The sequence below is a fragment of the Phaseolus vulgaris genome, chromosome 4 (genome assembly GCF_000499845.2).
Source record: "Phaseolus vulgaris cultivar G19833 chromosome 4, P. vulgaris v2.0, whole genome shotgun sequence".
Lineage (NCBI taxonomy): Eukaryota > Viridiplantae > Streptophyta > Magnoliopsida > Fabales > Fabaceae > Phaseolus > Phaseolus vulgaris.
The window spans coordinates 2,162,821-2,182,340 of record NC_023756.2 but is presented as its reverse complement, the minus strand read 5'-3'; the positions used below and the strand labels follow the sequence as shown (position 1 = coordinate 2,182,340).

Below are 19,520 nucleotides of genomic sequence, written 5' to 3'. Positions count from 1 at the left end.
TCATTTCTCGAATTTCGAAACCGGTGGCGCGTGCTCCTCGCTCGAGTACGCGAAAGATTTCTCCGGCGGCGGAACGGAGGCGAAGCGCTCGGAGAAGCCTTTGTAGCAGTGACCGTCGTCTTCGGCAGCGGTTCCGTCGTCGAAGTTGAGCGCGTAGCTAAGCGGATCGTAGCGGAAGGAGCCGTGCCTCTTGGAGTGGTTGCTGCTGTAGTTGTTGAAGCGGCGAACGAAGATTTTCCATTCCCTCACCGTCTTCCACCGCCGGTACCACCACCGCTCCTTGTTCGCCGGAGTCAGCAGATCCTGCCACCACGTCGACGATGACTTTTCGGAGGGGAAGCACGGCAGGCAGAGGAACATGCAGCGTCGCTTGGCGACCGCGATCCGCACCGCTCCTTCGCCGGATTCGGTGGCGGTCGCCGGCGATAATACTGTCATCGTAGCCGGAGAAAAAGGGTTTGGGTTTGGATTTTGTGGGTTTCTCAGTGAAATGAGTGAATGAATGAATAAATAGTGTGAAGGTTTTAAGAGTGTAACAGAATCGCGGAATTTGCGCTTTTATTAGTAACGGGTGCTTAGTAACTCACACCGGGAAATGCCGGTTCTCATCTTATACTCACTGAAACAGTTTTTTTTAATAAATAAATAATAATTCCTCTGGTTTTTATATTATACATGTGTCTAAAGACTTTTGTTCTATCATCCTTCAGTAATTTCAATTATAAACTATTATTATATATAATCAGATTATTATATTTTGGTATAATTACTTTTAAAAAAATGTCAGTAATATATTGTGTTTACTGGTCAAAGCTTATTAAAATAAAATTCATGTAACTTTGCGACTTTCTAACCAATATTAATTCACGTTAAAAATGCACTTAAAATATACATTATATTAATAATTAGTAAGATTTTTTTACATTAAAAAGGTGTATTAAGAATAATCATATATTTTTTTTATAGTATGGTCAATATCGGAGGAGTCAATTATTCGGTTTTGATGACCAACTCTTCTTGTATAGAATAAAGACACTCAATAACTGAACAACATTAATTATAAAAACTTCGTACGAATCATGATATGTCTCGCTGAATCTGGATGACATTTCCAAAAATCAACTAACACTAATTCAGTAAAAAATATTAATTTATTAAAGATATTTTCGAATATACCAATATATATCTCCATAAATCACGATCACGCTATAATATTATATAGATTCGGTCCATTACAACAAAAGTACATGACTAAACATTATAAATAAATCTTCTATAGGGGTATAAGGTAAGACACGCTTTAATCAGTTTTCACTATACACTCTTTACACAAAGTACTTGATTGTTGAAATATCTTTTTCAAGTCAATCCGACGAGCTCAAGTAATTAAAAAATAAGACTTAAAGTGAGAAGCAAAGAGATGACCGAACGTTAGCAGTTGTATAATCAACTTCGGGTACTATTTAGGTCATCATTTTCCTATATAGGTACATTTATTATAAGTCTCGATTATTTAATTTATCATGATTAAAAAAAGAATTTAATTTAATAGATAGTAATAATACTTTTGAAATTATTTGTCATTAATACTTTTTTATCTCTTATAAATATTTATTAATGCATTCTCCCATTCATGTTAATTAATAATATTCTCATCTAAAATTAATTAATGCAATTAAAATTCCATAAAAGACCCCCGCTGTATTTTTAAATTGAAGTTTATAAATAAGAATAAGAGTGCTTATTTTTAAAATGAATATTAACTCTACTAATCATTTATAAATATTTTAAAAACATATAAGATGAATTTATAATGAATATGATAATAAATAGTATAAATTATATCTCATCCCTTATTATATAATGCAATTTTTTTTAGAGTTAGTTCCATAACAAGGATATAATAAGATTATTCTGTAATCGATTATTTACTCTATTGATAAAATTCTTTTATCTTTTTGTAAAACTTATAATGTCATTAAGGTAGGTGTATTTTTTTATCTAGTCAAGAAAACTAAGTTAAAAATAATAATATGATATTATATTTATTTTCTTTCTACTCTTACACATTTTTATATAAGATAAATTTATATATGTACATTGATTCAAATTATTTGGAGATGTTTTGATCTTTATACAATTGATTTCTTAATGAGGAATTAAATTTCTCTTCCCAAAGAGAAGAGACTTTCCTTAAACAATAAAATAAAGAATAAATACGGAAATAATACAAAAATTAAAATAATACTATTATTAATCTTGATCATACTCACACACATTTATTTCATTTCATACTTTTTTTATATTAATTATATGATTAAAAAAATTGTAATTATACAGCTAATTAAATTGACCCAATATACGTGGATTTTTTTTTCTGATCTTATTTTATAGAAAGAAAATTACCATTGTTGTCTTCGTAGGACCGTATATCTATACTTCTACGTATCAAACAAAAGAATACTCTTCCACTCATGAACAAAATAAAGAACAAGTATAATCTTAATTAATTACCTTATAAAACAAATGTTTCAATTTTCAAGTACCTTAAAAACTATTACATATAATGCGACTAAAGAAGAAGGTTGGTGGAAAAATGCAAAAATGCAAAAATGTTACTAATTATTATAATGTACATAATAAACTTCAATGTTAAGATATTCTTTTTTTTGTTTTTAGTTCATATACTATATGTATGTTTATAATTGCTTACTTTTCACACAAACATTGCTTAATTTTCTCATACACATATATAGATAAAAAAAAAATATAGATACAATTGATGTTGGTTGGAATCAACGAACCTTTTTTCTATAGATTCATGATATATTTTATGAAAAAACATTTAATTCATTATTATAATCATAAGGATAGATATTTAAATATTTGTTAACTTATGTTTCAATTCAATCTCAGTCTTTAACTCCGATTTAAACAATGTTTTCCAAATAAAATTGTACTAGTATTTGTATGGGTATATATTAAGAAATTATTGTTATTACTCATTATTTTAACATTAAATATTTGATGTGCAATATTGTAATTATATAATTATAATAATTTATAATATTATAATACCACGAAATATTGTTCAAGTGGTTTGATCGTTGGATACCACGAAATATGTTTCGAGAAAAAATGCTAAATTAAATTTAGTGTCGTTGCAACTCTCTGTTCAGAGTTACTTTTGGTTGGACCTGGCGGTCTGAACAAAAACACAATTTCGTATTGTGTAATATTTTTTTGTTGGATTTGGTCATTAGGATATGTTACAACTCTCTGTTCTGAGTTGATTTTATCGAACTTGATCGTTCGAGAATGTCACAACTCCTTGTTCTAAGTTGTTTTTGGTTGGACTTGATCGTCTAAGAATGCCACAATTTCTTATTTTGAATTGTTTTTTGTCAAACTCGATTGTCCGAGAATGTCATAACTTCCTATTTTAAGTTGTTTTTTATTGGATTCGTTCGTTCAAAAATGTCACAACTCCCTGTTATGAGTTGTTTTTATCGAACTCAATTTGTAACTTACAACAAACACTTGTTAACAAAACCCATCTATTAATATGTTCACCTACATACCATGTTTTTAAATATTAATATGGTTTTCAAAGATTCATAGTGTATTGATCATTTAGTAAGATTCTTGTGTAGGTTAATTAGGAGTTTGATTGTGCAGCATGTTCTAATAATTTAATTATATTTATCACAGATTAATCATCAAACCAAATAAAAATATATATCACGATTACTCATGAACATAAATTAAAATTATTGAGCAATGATTAGGTATATATTTTAGCATGGGATGCACAGCTGTGATTACAAGAAAAGCAGCCAATAATACGAACTCGCATGCCAAATCCAAATCCAAATCCAAAAGTAATGATTATGTAGCTAGTGTTCAATTATGTATAAATGATATGATAATTAGGATTTCATTATAGGACTACTGGAGTATTTTATTATCATTTTCATGTGTTTAGCTATTATTACTTTCATTTACATATTTTTTTTTACGTACTATTCAAAAGTAATCATTATTGACATTGGATGCAATTATATACTCTAGTTTCATATTTAATCATCCTATAAATCAATAGTATTATATGTTATTACAATTTTTTTAGTTTCATATTTAATTATCCTATAAATCATTAGTAGTATATGTTATTATAAATGAAAACTAAATTTTGAATATTCTTTAACTACATGTTTGTTTTGTTTTTTTTTTGTCTAAATATGGTTATTTGACGCTCATTTTTAAGAGTTTTGTTTTTCAATTTTATCTTCTCGTATCTTCTTATCGGTTTTGTCCTCTCAAATTCTCCTTCTCGACTTTATCTTTTCGGTGGGATATACTTTTGTCACTTCACGCTGAAATAAATGAAGTCTTAATGAGTCATAAATGTCATTAAACTTAACTTTGACCTGTCATCTATGTCTATCTATACTCTTTTATAATGAACCTTAGTAACCATAAACTCTGTTGGATTAAGCTCTTTTATTAATATGTAATTTTAGCTTATTTAACACGATGTAATTTATGATTAAGAATTTTAATTAAATTCCTTTAGCAATATAGATTTGAGGATGAACACATCTATCATAATTGAGAAGTCATAACCAAATACAATAAGAAAGAACAAATTATTATTATGGGAATATTGAGATAAAAAATGGTTTGGTAGTTTTGAAACCATATTTATACAATCAAGATATGAAACGATATACACTACAAGAAAATCATTAGATAAAAACCAATTTTAGATATCAAGATTTTAACTACTAATTATTTAGATTCTAAATTTGGTAGCAAAAACCTTGGCTGCATTACCTAACTCTTAATCGCGGATTAGTTTCGCAGACCTTGATTGAACGTAATTGAACTTGTGCTATCAGTTGACCCTATGAATGTGGACATTTACCTCGGTCAATCTAGTGATGGGGATCGAGATGTAACTTCAGTCGTATAGTCCTCACTGGTACCGTTTCTGAAATAAATTTTAAATTAATATTTTTCTTGTAAATAGAATGTTATAATGAAATAATAATTTATGAATTTGTAATGTTATAGAAAAAAGGGAGTTTGGAACTATCATGAGTCTTTTCAATTTTACATTAAAACATTGAATGAAACTCGCTTGCAACATTCATTCTATAAAGAAACTTTTGAGGATTAGTATGTCCTCTCTCTCTCTTTCTCTTTCTTGTAATTTTGATTTGTGATTTCAAGACTAATGTGACTTATCTAGAGCACTACTCTCTCTTCATATTCTTAGCAAAGTCAATGAGTTCTATCACTTTGATGCTACGAAATCATCACTAATATTCAATAACCATGGGAATAACCAACATAGTTTAATCTGGGACGAATGTTGTGGTGACTGAACTTTGGATCCCCATAATCCACAGCCTTTATCACCATGGCTTCTCGCCTTCCATCATGCTCTTGAACTGCACCAAACACAATCTCATTTGTCTCACAGTTTTGCTCATAATAACCTTGAGGGGTGGAAGAATAACGTGTGTGAACTTGGTGCTGGTGTTGAAGTTTGACCTGTTGCTGCTGCTGGTGTTGCAACTTGGGATGCTGCTGTTGATGATGCTGTTGAAGTTGTTGCTGATGATGCTGTTGAAGTTGTTGATGATGGTGTTCTTCATAGTCACCACCCTCCCACCTGTTGTTCAAGTAGCCCCTGCTTGGCTTGAACTGCTGTGGCTTTTCCAGCTCTTTGGTCATGAGAGGGTAGGTTTCCCTAGGTGTTGGTGTTCTGGTTTCTATGGAAGGAGGTTCATCTTCATCAGGAATGACAAAACTCTCTTGCATGGGCCATGTATTGGGATGTCTGTTACCATACTGATACTGCTGCTGATACTGATTGTATTGCAGTGGTTTCCTTTTGGATCCTGTGAACAAGCCACCCAAAATTTCACTCATGCATGAACCAGAGTTCAGGAATAGCCTTCCAAGAGAAACAAAGAAGCCCTCATCTTGTTTCTCAAATTCATCCTCATTTGGAATCAAAGGAGGCCTGAATGACTTAGTTGCAGCAGGAGGAGGAGGCCTTTGCATTGGCTGTGCAACAAATGGTGCTCCTTTGCTCCTTGGAGGGGCTCTTGGATCCTGAAAATGAAACAAGGTTATGATTTTCACAGTTTATAATATAAGTTTAAATTTCATTATCAGCCAATCAAATTTCTTAGTATGATTCTTAAACTATAGAAGTCAACAAGTTTGCATACATGATGGTGAGTGAATAATAACCATGTAAAACTCTTGTACATAGATACATGTACTATTTATTTGACTAAAGAACACTTTTACTCTCATTTTTTTTTTCTTTTAGTTTCTTCCCCTATTAAAAAGTTTCACTTGACCACTTTTTTTTAGTGTTTTTATTGGATCAAATTGGTCTTTCTATCTACTTTTTGTATTAGTGATGTCAATTTGGCTCACACAGAAAATATTCATTCTATGGCATTTATCACACAGTAAGCTTAAAGTTTACTACTCAATAGAACTGAAATGAGAAAGTAAGATGATGAACATGACTATATCTAGCCTATTACTCTTATACTATAAGATGTTTAATAAACAATGTTCTGTTCTGTGATCAAGAATACAGAAAACATATTCCACTTTAGTGTACAAGTGGTTATTTAGAACATAACAAGGAGTGTACTACGACCAAGGAAGAGATTTATACCTCAAAACCAAATGTTGTTTAGAAATTTATAGGCTCTTAAACTTGGTACAATGGTTCAGGAAACATGCCACAGAAGCAAATAATTAGCATGAGTTACTTACATCCGGAGAAGAAAACATAGCTCTCACCCTCCATTGCAGCAATGCTAACATATAGCCAAAGAATCCAACAGCAGCAAGCACAGCTATGCCTATAATGTTAATGCATAGCTTTTGAAGATCAACATGCTCTAAGATTTTAAAGGGATAAAGATAAATACATGAGATCATTTTACAAGGAATCATATATACCTAAGTTGAAACTATAGTCCTGTTCCTCATAAGTAGTACAGTCTTCTTGATGGAGTTGGATCTCTCGAATTGCATGGTTTCCTCTATCCACCACCAAAAGAGAGCAGCTGCTACCAACATAAACTACATCAAAGTCATTTGAAAATTTAGCATCCTCACTTGGACCATCAACATGCCCTCCTGCATGGCCCCATTTTCCACCTGCAATGGTGGTAACCCCTGCACAAAAGGCATGTCATAGAGTTGAGCATATTAAGAAAATCAAGTCACATGTCATTCAAAAAATGGTCAGAATCACAGTCTTGGACCTTTCAATAACTTGACGCTTGAGAAATCATTAAGTGGCTCAGAATCATGTAGTCCTGGACCATATAATAATTTCTTGCTTGAGAAATTATTAGATGCTTTGAAAGTGTGGTATTGGACAATCTTCTCGTGACACAACTATATTTTTCAATTTCAGAAAAAGTCATTGTCCTATCTGGCTACTGAATAGTCGACAAGGTAAACGCTCACACGGCCTTTTGGCTATTAGAACGACTTGGTTGGTCAATTAGATTAGCTTGGGAGTAATAAGCAACTAATCTAAACTAAGGAGTTATTGGACCTGGGCCAGCGTCATTAAAAAAAAAAGTCTAATAGAAAGTTATAAATAGAACATGATTCTCATGAAAAAGGATAATGACTTTTCTAGTTCTGGACTTATAAACATCTCAGTTCCTAGTTGACTTGAGCGTTGAAGTGTCTTTGAAGTATCTCAACCCTCACACATTGTTGACTGCTAAAAAAGGAAGAGTGGACGAAAGAACGAATTGACAGGGGATATTCGGTCTCAGATTTGTAACAACACTCATATAAAGAATGCAATAATTTCTGGCGTCCAAAACAACATAGAAAGATGGAATCCATAAGGAGGTTAAGAAGAGTATAATTATGTAACATAGAAGGTCTTCCATTTTGAGAATTTCACCATATTGGTTCACTCGTTTCATTCTTAAGCAATTTGAGAGTTCAAGGAATTTTGTGCATATACCTTCATCACTGATTTTTCTGATGGCCATATTCAATGTGTCTGCTATGTAAATATTCCCTCTGTCATCCACTGTAAGCCCTTTAGGGTGGTTCATTCTAGCTTCTCTAGGCCTCCCATCTATGTGTCCAATATACCCTTCAGAAGATCCAGCAAGCAATTTGGGTCTGCTATCTGTGGTTCATTCATTCATCACGGCAAAATCAAACATAATGAAATGCAAACAAATTAGCTACAATATATCACCAATAAAGAGTAGAATTTCTTTCTGATTTTCAATCAACTAGATTGGCTTATTTTGATAGAAGCTCAAGTTATTTGTTAAATATCAATGAGTTCATAGTTTACAATGTTTTATATGGTCTTATGTCACAGACTCCAAAGATAAGTACTCAACTGCAAAAGTGTACCTAATCATATGTCAACAAGCTGAAACAAGTCTAATTCAGAAGCCAAATCATATATTTTTGTTTATTTTGATGTAACAGATGGTGTAGCCTTTTTCAAGAAACTCAAAATAACAAAATTGAATTATTGTGGATGTGACATTTAAATATTATGAAGAAAGAAGAACCAACAAAAAGGTAAAGGACTAGAGTGGGGTAAGGAAGCCAAAAGGAAGTTCTGTGTTTTAAGATTTGTACTTTTTTATTCTGTAGATCTTTTTTATTCATTTGAAAGTAAAAGAATGTGCAGGCATATTATACTTTGTTTTGGGTGGCTAAAGCTACGTGGTACCTTAAAAAACGGAAGCTTCTGCTTAACAAAAGTTCATCAAGAATCTGTACAACAGCCTAGTAGAATCAAAAGATGTCCCGGGAATGAAGCAAAGTCCATGAACAAGAAAAAACTCAAACAACACACATTCTTAAAAAACATTGCCTGAATTTCGAATCTAATATTTTGGAATAATGAAGCAAAGTAAAGCAACAATGCCAAAGTACTTTTATCTTCTATAAGCCAACCAAGAAAAACCAAAGAGGAATGTATTTGAAAAAAGGGTATAATCAAGCTTAGACAATTTCAGCAAAGAAAGCTTACGTCTGGACATTGAACCAGAGATCTTGTAGATGTTACTGTTCTCAGAATCCAGTACAAGAAATTCACCATTTGGAGATATTTTCACTGAGTGTGGCTCAATTCCAAGCTTACTTCCATCAAATATTGTTTCCACATTGTAGTCACTTTCAAATTTAACCATGGAACGACTATGTTGTACTGAGAAATGATTCCCATCAAGAAAGACCAATATGTTAGTACTTTGAAAATACAAGTAAATAGTGTATGTATCAATTATATATGTATGATAAACTCATGGACTTTTATGACAATTTTTCTCAAAATAATACTAAAGATGATGATTTCTAATAGCCAAACACGTACTCAAACTTTTTATACTGATAGTGCATAGCATTTGTTTGGAAAAATTTCTCCATAAGTTCTTTAAAGAAATGAAATTAACTTGTCTTAACTTATGCATAAGTTAAAAGTCCAAACATGCATATTTTAAGAGTGAACTTAATGAAAGATCTTTACCTCTACCAGGTTTGGTTGTGGATTTTACACTTAGTGACCATAGCCATTTAACAAGAGCAGAAACCACATTGGAAACAACCCCAGTAACAACTTCTGCATGTCACATGAAATTGAACTCATGAGCAAGAAAACTCTAATGGGAAGAAAATTCAACTGAAGGAATTGGTTTAGACTCAAGAGCTTGTTGCACTCACTAGCAGGAGGTGGTGTGGCTGAAGTTGGAGAGAAGAGACAAAGCACAAGTACAAAGGCAAAAAGCAGCACAGAACAACTCCTACTCATTGTTCCCTTGCTTCAGTTAATGAGAAATGCTCACACATGACACACAATGAATGTCTAATATACAAGGCTATGCATTTTGATAAGAGAAACAAACCACAGTTTCTTCACATGAAATGAAACGAGTCCCCACCCTTTTCAGAAAGAAAAAAGTAAGGATTAGGAACATAGAGAAACAAACAAGACTTGTAGTGGTGACAGAGACATGGCAGAGAGACAGAGGAGACAGACTTTAGAACTGATAGTGAGATGGAATCATATGGATCTGTGTTTTAGATTGTCGTGTCTTTGTAACAATACTCGACAAGGTGGTTCCACAAAGCTTGCATTTATAGTATAAGTTTCCCATTTCACTTTGGCTCCTCTCCCAAGGGAAACTTCAAATAACTCACCACATACCATTTTTTTTACATTCAATGCTAGGATTTGGTTCACATATATGCATATTCAAGATTCAAACTAAAACCATTATTAAGGTTAAATAATCACATGTGAATCATCCACGTGTCATAGAGATTTATAAAATATGAAACTGTCATATGAATAAGATGATTGTATGAGACATTTTTTTGTTGCTGATTTTACTATATTTACCATATTACTCACTGAAACAATAGCTCAAGATTCAAGATTACTTAGGATAAGCTTTCACGAGATTTGATATATCATGTTCAAACTTCAATGTTTGTGAATGTTCCCTGAATGTGATTTCAAACCAGCACATCACTTATGAAGCATTATTATTTGTCTTAAATCAATGTACAAACCATTACAAACTCCTTAATTTATTTCATTTCATGCAAAACTACTTGCGTTGCTGCTAAGCTATAATATTATTCCTAAACGATAAGTGTAAGTTAACACAAAATAAAGGCGAAGTTATGGATCCAATACTACTGAATATTGTGTGACAAAGAGTTCCATCAAACTAATCACAGATACCAAAGCAAGAGATAACTTCCCTTTTCTTTTGGTTTTGTTTTCTTTTACATTTATTAAGAAGTGGACTTTAAGTCTAACTCAACCTCATAAAACTGACTTATAAGATGAGGTTTACGTCCACTTATATATTATGAAATATCTCGGCTTATACGTTGAGGTTTGCATCCACTTATATACTATGAAATGTCTCGACTTATAAGGTGAGATTTGCACCTACTTATATACTATGAAATGTGTTAATTTCTGGTTGATGTGAGATCTCCAACATGTATATTCTCTTTTTCTTGCAATGAATACATCTCACCTTGCTATGTGCTTCTTTGGTTTAGATTTCCTACTCAATACTAAGAACATGTTGATGCTTTTGATTATTTGTGCTGTGAGTTTAGGAATTTTCTTTTGCAAGTTCTTGGAATCTGACTTTCATTTTGTTGTCTTTATGGTCAAAATAGAAACTCCCCTTCTTTTCTTAGTCAAGTATCGTCCAAGTTACGCTTCATGTAACTATTACCAATCATGAAAGTGAAGTCTTTTGGTGTATCATCATCATTTTGAATGAATTTAGTGTGCACATGCAGAATTTTAGGCTCCATTTCCCAGTTTTGTAGCCAAAATAGTCTGAAATACTTAGATAATAAATTATTCTCACATTTTCTAAAATTTGTATTGATTGTACACAAATTTTATTATTAAAAAATTATTAAATAGAAATTAGAGACCATATTAAATAAATTAAATATTATTTTAGAAACTAAAAATTTATAAATATCTAAATTAATTTTTATTATTAATAAATAGTTTTTAAATTGATATTTAATTAGTTATCAAAGTTTTAATTACCAATTATTTAGATACCAATAATTTATTCTCTAAAAATAAATAATTATTTTTAGATTTTAAGATTAATTCCTATTTAATGACGTTATTGTAGTGTTTAAATTAATTTATTTTTTTAGAATTGAAGTGTAATTTGAAAGTTTTATACTGGATAATTAATATTGATTTTTTTTTATATTTTTCCTCTAATCCACACTTTTTTTAATTGTTAATTTACACTAATATTCCTTATTTGTAAAAAAGAATAATAAATAAGAAGTAAGAACACAGACCAAATACCCAAAGCAAAAGTTTTCAAAGAAATTAAGAAATGATGGATTAGCAAACAAAGAAAAAGATAAAGAGAAAAACTTAAGAAACGAAGAACATCATCTTTCTTAAGATTCCAAATTTCTTTTAAGATTCAAAGAATTCACTTTCTTTTATTTAGAAAACAAAATGTTAAAAGCCCTATCAAATGATGTATTTGTATTCAGCAAAAAAAAAAAAAGTGCTTAAAAATTAATTAAAGATATATATTGCTTAATCAAATTGTTAAAAAGTTACTACTTAGACACTTATAACTCAAATTTAAAATATTCGTATATTTAATTATTTATTATTTTATTGGCATAATTTTTCGTTTAATTTTATACACTAGATGCTACTTTTTTTAGTTCTTTATATGTTGTTGTGTTACGTTTTTTGGTATGTTAAAAGTTCCAATTAACCTTGTATCCATTATCAGGACTTTAAAAATCTCAATTTGATATTTTATATTTAAAAAATAAATTTAGTATTTTATATTTTACAAAATATTCAATTTAATTTTTTAATTAAAACATTAAATAGGTTAATAAACTATTTAATGTCGTCCATGCAAATGAAAAGATGGATGAACTACGTATTTGTATCAAGTGAATGTCGTTCATGCAGATGAAAAGACAGATGAACTACGTATTTGTATCAATATACAGATGAAAAGACGAATGAACTACGTATTTGTATCTTGAGACTGATTTGCGAATGTAAAATGAAGAAGTTGGTGATTTTAAATATTAACTGTTATATACATGTCATGTCATCATAAACACATGTCATATCATCACTGATTGGTAATAAGAAAAGAACTATTATTAAAATTTATAAAAGTTATGAAAGTATGACAAAATTGTCGTATTTGGAGCTACACCCTACCAAACTATCAAAGATATTAACTCTTTTTTTTCATGAGAGAAATCTTGAACATGATCTATACTTGAGATTCATGCTAGAGCAAAAGGACAAAAAAGAGCCTGCTAGACACTGGGGGAACTAGTCCCTACAGACAGCTTATTTATGTACCAAGAAAAATTACAAAACCAGAGGTGAATATAACAGGTAGACAGCACTTGTCAAGAAGCTTGGAGAAGGGTGGCACTATACAAAATGCCACCATTTATGATCACTATGTGTAAGGTTGACCTACCATAGAATATCACTAGTCACAAAACTAAACTAGATATAAGAACTACTATAGCCAAAACTTATTCATACATGGTAGATCATGCCTACCTCTAAGGTAGATGCATGAGGTATGCTTAGAGCATATGTTGGTCCTCTAGAGTTTCTCCTTAAGAAATCATATCCATAATTGATAACAAATTTTTTCAACCAGCTTGATCCACTTTTTGCTCTCACATATGAGTGACTCAGAATGAATGCCATTCCAGCCTCTTTTGCTTCCATTAGCTCAAGCAACTCCTCTCTTGCTTCAAAATCAATCTGTGGACTGTCAGGCACAACAAACCTCACTCTCTTCCTCACTTTCTCAGGAGAAGGCTTAACCTCTATCAACTCTGAGGGGCCTTCCATTGGAGAATCTTGTTGATCATCTTCAGACATCCTTATTGAACCCTCTAAGTTTGATGCTGAAGTCCCAACAACTGTCATCTTTGTATCTTCTTCAAAACTTCCAAATCCTAGGCCATATTCTGAGGTGTCTGATCTGATGAATTCTGCTATGCTGCACACAAGATCCTTCTCAAACTCCATGTCATCCTTGTGAATGTCACGGTAGCCATACCGGGCTATGCACCTGTACAGCCTAAACTCCTTTGGGCCAACTCTACCCACCAAGAACCTTTCTTCAGGTCTGACATGAGGCACTTGGACTGACTTGACACAAAGGAAGATAACAACTTGGTGGAAGGCAGGGAGATTGGTAACAAAGTGGGAGAAAATAGCTGGGATCCCAGATACAAGCTCAGTGTGTATGAGCCCAATTCCCTTGACCCTGACAATGCCTAGAGTGGGGCCTAAACTGAGGAGCCAGTTTATTGGAACCTTGTTCTGAACATCAAACTCATACTTCTTTATTGTGCCATAGTGCCATACATACATGGAAATGAGAAAGATGAGGGAGAGGGCAATAGGGACCCAAGCACCCTCAAGGAACTTGATCAGGGATGCTGAGAAATAGAGTGCCTCAATGGAGCCAAAGAACAATAGGAAGCAAACTGCTAGCATAATGCTTTTGTGCCAACATAAGACTATAACCAGAGACATTAAGCAAGTGGTCACCAGCATGACAGTTATAACAGCCAAGCCTGTTAAAGCAAAGAAAACAAAATATTTATAATGATTGTTTAACTTCTATGACCTGTGATTGTAAAAAAATTCCATGGTTAATCAATCTGAAGTCATAATTAGTATGATTTTAACAGCAACTTGTGATGCAATGGCAATATAAAGATCAGCACATACATTATTTACTCTTGAAATATTTCAAATTTAATCTTGACCCTTTAGAAATTATTCAGTCATGATCAATTTAAGTTATCATACTCATAGGCATCATGATTCACGAAGATATATAATGGAGAGGTACCTGCTGCATTTCCCATGCGTTTAGTATCTCTAAATCCAACTGTAATAGCCAGACAAAGCAGCATCAAACTCCAGTTTATCTCAGGAATGTAAATCTGGCCATGCGTCTTGGATGATGTGTGAATGATTTTGACTTTGGGGAAACATCCCAAAGCAGAACATTGTTTGATTATTGAGAAAGTCCCTGTGATGACAGCTTGACTTCCAACCACAGCTTGAAGTATGGCTATTGCAAGAACAGGCCATCTAAGTTTTACTGAAAAGAAGGAAAAGAAAAGTAAGCTATGCAGAAAAGTAAACACAAGTCTTTCTTTGAATATGTGCTTTTTAGATAAAATCATAAAGAACTTACCTGGTACTGATACATAAAATCCAATTCGATAGTCACTTTCAAGGGAATGATGTCTTGAAAGATATGCAGCTTGTCCCATATATGCTAGGATTAAGGAAGGGTACACCAAAAAGGTGAATGCAATCTGCAGGTAAATGATTTTTTGTTCAAATTATTAATCATCATTCATCTATTGGATTCTAATGAAGTAACCATATACCAAGAGCATGACATCCATGAATGATGCTTGAAACTCAATTATCAATTATAAAAAAGAAAAGTCCAATTTAGTATTGGATGGTTGAAGATGAAAACTGGTAGAAAGGTTACCATAAGGTTCAAGCCAAGCATGTTTAGTATTGGATGATGTTATCAAGAAACATAACACTAGATGAATATGCTGTGTGCAGCAAACACACACAGATCCATAAAGGTAAAGAACCCTTTTCAAAAGATAAATCTTTGCTTCTTTCAGACCTTGGTTCATGCTGCATTTTTTAACTTCTGACCTTAAATTAAAGAAGTTGGTTCTGTCTGACTCAATATACCAAAATGTTATGCATAAATGTATAATTATTGTGTTTGAAACATTAGATGTCATAAACATCAAATAAACAATGAGACACTCCTTGCACTCTTTCTACATTTCTGCAAATGGAAAGCATAGTTCCAATTTGTAGAGGGTACAATCAACTTCAAAAAGTGAAAACTCTGGTCGCAGCTCTTCATATAAATCACATTTACCTAATAATAGAGTGAAACTATACAAGTAAAGATCAATGACATGATGGTGCTGATATGTATATCTTCAGTCATGAATGCAACATTCATGTACCTTAATTGACAATTGTGAAAAGTGTCCTAAGTCAGCATACATGGCTTCTGAACCTGGAACACAAAAATTATAATATCAGAAAGATATAGCATATATCAAGCACACAGCAGTTTAGTAAACAATTTGCTCCATACCTGTTATACAGAGTAGAATTCCACCCAAGGACATCCATCCTCCCTTTTGAGTCTTTTTCAGAAATTTGAACATGTAATATGGGGAGAGAGCTTGATAGACATGTGGATTCCAATGAAAGATGTTGTAAATACCAATAGCACTGATGCAAAGTAGCCAGGTCAAGACAACAGGTGCAAAGAGACATCCCACACGGTGAGTACCATAATGTTGAAGGGCAAACAAAAACACCAGTATTACACAAGCCACTGGAACCTCCACATCTGCATAACCATTAACCAATAATTAGCTAAGGCAAAGCACATGGAAATTTTCTAGTTCTAATGTTTGTTGGAAATTTTCTAGTTCTAATGTTGGTTGAAAATTGTGTATAAATTCTTCTTTTTAAAATTGTGTTAAAACTGTGCTATAATTGTCAGAAATCTAACAACTATTTTTTGGGTTTAACATTTTACCGATATATGTCCTACGAGTCGTGTTTGATACGCACATCCGACACATAAACGTAATTTAAAATAAGTGTTTGAAATATAGTAACACGGGATTTGAGTAGTTTTTACGAGGTTCTATGCTTTAAAGAATAACACTAGCCATCAAATTAGTATAAGTGTATGTGATTGCTTGAATTGAAACTAATTAGTATTTTAAAAAGCATATTAATTAACTTTCAGGTGGTAGTTTTTCCTGGTAAATAATTCATCAAGTGGGTATATCAAGCCAGGTGTTGAGGTGCATAAAAAATACTAGTTACCAAAGTTGTTGTCATAGTAATTGAAATGATTTTTTTATTGAACACTAGAATATGATACAGATGTCAAATTATCCAAGGAGACAAAAGTGAGGTCAAGATTAAAAAGTAAGATTAGGTGACTTCATTCTGGAATTTCATCAGCTTCAACTCTTTGAAGTTGACAGAATTAGGTTTAGTTGGGGTGCCACGATAATCATAATTTATTACTAATAGTGGAATTGCAGACACTGTTCATGATCAGTCTAACAGTGGCCACTGGCCATACCTAATTTTATATCCAATCAGACACCATCAGCCAACTATTCTAGATTATTCCACAGGGATTTATTGAAGTCTCATCCAAACCATAATGCTTCATATCATAACCTAATGAGAGTCCAACTTTACAAGGGAACTACTATTTTATACTTAAAAATCTCTGACTAGTGGGGTTAGGCTTTACATATCTTAACCATGCTTTTCATGTGTACTTTCTATTTTTATTCCAATCAATTTAGTAACAGTTACGTATTCAAATAGAAGTTTACCAAGACAGTGACTTGGCTTTGATCAAGGCGAAGAAATTTCCACTGATCTGTATTTATGAGGACCTACAATTGTGCATGCACTTGTCTTTTGGTTCTCCCCTTTTGTCCACTAATTAGAGGTTCCTGTGATGGTTCAAATCAGATCTTATTCACTCATTAAACAAATCTATTGTGATGCCCAACTAGAATCCTTTCACTATTAACTAATATCTTCACAGCATATATGCCATTGGGGGGGGCAAAAATCCTACCATCCTAAGGTAATGCACAGCCAGCTAAGATAACTGCAGTATCAAATATTAAAAAATAGTACACAAAACTAGAATTATTCTAAATTTCTAGATTGTTGTGGGAACATATTCCCGAGATTGATTTGGTCAGGGTACCAACCGATTTGAAACTTACCCATCAAAGCTAAATTCTGGGGAACAAATTCAAAAACGTTTTACCATAGTGTTATCTGCAATTGTAAGCTAGATATATAGTATCTACAATAAAAAAAATTGGTAACTGAATAAAGAATCTTACTGCATATTAAAAAAAATGGAACAAGAAAAAAGGACAACTTTCTCCTATAGAATCCATTTGTAATCCTTCCTTAGAGCACAAAGTATAGACTGCTAGAACTGCATTAAAAGTTGAGAAATTCTAAATTTTAAGGATTTTGATACTGTTGTTAAAAAACTGTTTCTCTCCCTCTCTTCTTCTGGTGTATTACACTTATTTAACTACTGACCCAGAAAACGTTTGTATAAAATCTTTAGATTTCTGTGAGTGCCAAGTTCATGGAGAAGAAAATAGAAGAGAAATATAAGGACAAGAGAATTTGTGACAGAAATTAGTTTTTTGTGTTTATAAAGAAACTTACATCTGTGCTGTTCTTTAGACATGGAAAGCTCCAAACCTGACACAGCAGAAAAAACTGCAGAATGACCAAAAATCACACAAAAGTTAGTTATCAAGACTCGTGTGTACATTACTTACAACCAAGGTTTTAAAAAACGGCTTGTTACTGCAATTTCAGCCACAATGTCAAGATTTTTGTACTATTTCTTGCAATATCAAGCATATGCCCTTAATTTAAAACCTTGCTTGCAGCCAAATTCACACAATATCATCATCACAAATACCAGAAATTGCTGGTGTGAGCACACCATCCCCAATAACCATGCAAGTTCCTATCAAGGCCAGAACAAGCAGCACCCTTTGCAGCACCCTGTGTTTCTCCAACAGGTTCTTCAACCCCAACCCAACATTTTTCTTATTGATGGGAACAGTTCCATTGTCTATGGTGTACTCTGTTAAGTCCTCATCCGCAAGCTGAGTGTTGGGCAACAAGCTAACACGGGCGTGGCGGCAGAGCAAGGAGTACAGAGCAAACGTCCCTCCCTCACCATTGTCATCAGCTCTCAGCACAATGAACACATACTTGAGCAGTGGAATCAGTGTGAGCGTCCAGAAAACAAAAGACAACACCCCATAGATTTCTTCATTGGTATCTGAATGCTGAATATCCTCAGCAAAAGCACTTTTGTAAACGTAAAGTGGGGAAGTGCTCAAGTCTCCATACACAACCCCCAAGCTTTGATAAGCCAAAGTTAACACTGTCTTCCATGATTCTTCCTGCATATATCACATCACCATCACCATGATGATATGATAATCATATACAAACCAAAGATTATGAAACATATTTCTCATCCTGCAATAGTATTTTAGCTCAAAATGCCACATGGCACATCACACACAGGCTTTCTAAGCCTTGGCCTTACCTTAATTGTGTTCCTATGGATAACAGACTCAAGATCCATGATGGGGTTGAATTTCTGAGAACTAACTACACAGCAACCATGATCTCTTCTTCAGCTAGATAAAGGATGAAGAAAACCCCTCTTGAATCAACAAGTCAATGAAAAACAAAAAGAAAAAGCTTTAAAAAAAACTCAAGAGACAAAAAGTGGCTTTGGTAATGGCACAGTGTGAGGCTCGCCACTTTTCTTCTCCCACCACCCTCTTTCTGTTGGTACTTTAATATTAATATTTACGAAAAAGGGTGTGTTGTGGCTGAAATCAGAGGGACAAATGAAGACAAAAGAAGATCAAACAAGGAACACAAGCAACAAAGGAGTTTAGTTTAGTTTAGTTTAGAAACGGTGGTGTGACTAGGAAGGGTTGGTGTTGGTGGAGTGAAGGATTAGTTCAGAAAAAAAGTAGATTAGAATAATGAGTGAATGGTGGAGTGTGTGTTTTTATGTGTAGGAGAAATAGAGGAAAAGAAGGAAGGTATTTTTGGTTTGCTTGTTTTGTTGTGTGGTGGTGAAAGGGTAGTGGAGAAGGTGAGTTTATGGTTCTGTGTAAATAAGGTACCATAATGTTTTTTTTTATTTTCTTTTCTTGTGTTGTTGAGATTCTATACGTAGGAGAATATTTTGTGTTTTGAATGAAAGATGAAGTGGACAACTACTACTATTATT

At 32.9% G+C, this 19,520-nt stretch overlaps 3 protein-coding genes across 4 annotated transcripts; all 3 read right to left on the bottom strand.

Annotated features, from left to right (window-relative positions):
- On the bottom strand, positions 1-438 carry LOC137836595 (uncharacterized). The gene has a single exon (XM_068645257.1). It carries the CDS (start codon positions 436-438, stop codon positions 1-3), a length of 438 nt encoding a protein of 145 aa, XP_068501358.1.
- A 4,604-nt stretch (positions 439-5,042) lies between these two features.
- Positions 5,043-10,241, bottom strand: LOC137836796 (uncharacterized). 2 transcript variants are annotated; one of them, XM_068645539.1, is made up of 8 exons: positions 9,760-10,241; positions 9,566-9,658; positions 9,071-9,247; positions 8,033-8,203; positions 7,000-7,218; positions 6,811-6,899; positions 5,560-6,126; positions 5,043-5,456 (listed from the first exon to the last, which is right to left on the bottom strand). In XM_068645539.1, the coding sequence occupies exons 1-8, from the start codon at positions 9,845-9,847 to the stop codon at positions 5,421-5,423; spliced, it is 1,440 nt and encodes a 479-aa protein (XP_068501640.1). In that variant the 5' UTR covers positions 9,848-10,241; the 3' UTR covers positions 5,043-5,420. The 2 variants fall into 2 exon arrangements, with proteins under 2 accessions (XP_068501640.1, XP_068501639.1); XM_068645538.1 differs by having other exon boundaries at positions 5,043-6,126; positions 9,760-10,149.
- A 2,602-nt stretch (positions 10,242-12,843) lies between these two features.
- Positions 12,844-19,520, bottom strand: LOC137836795 (potassium transporter 8-like). Its single transcript, XM_068645537.1, has 8 exons — positions 18,819-19,520; positions 18,177-18,669; positions 17,915-17,968; positions 15,771-16,031; positions 15,637-15,689; positions 14,823-14,946; positions 14,472-14,726; positions 12,844-14,190 (listed from the first exon to the last, which is right to left on the bottom strand). The coding sequence occupies exons 1-8, from the start codon at positions 18,855-18,857 to the stop codon at positions 13,133-13,135; spliced, it is 2,337 nt and encodes a 778-aa protein (XP_068501638.1). The 5' UTR covers positions 18,858-19,520; the 3' UTR covers positions 12,844-13,132.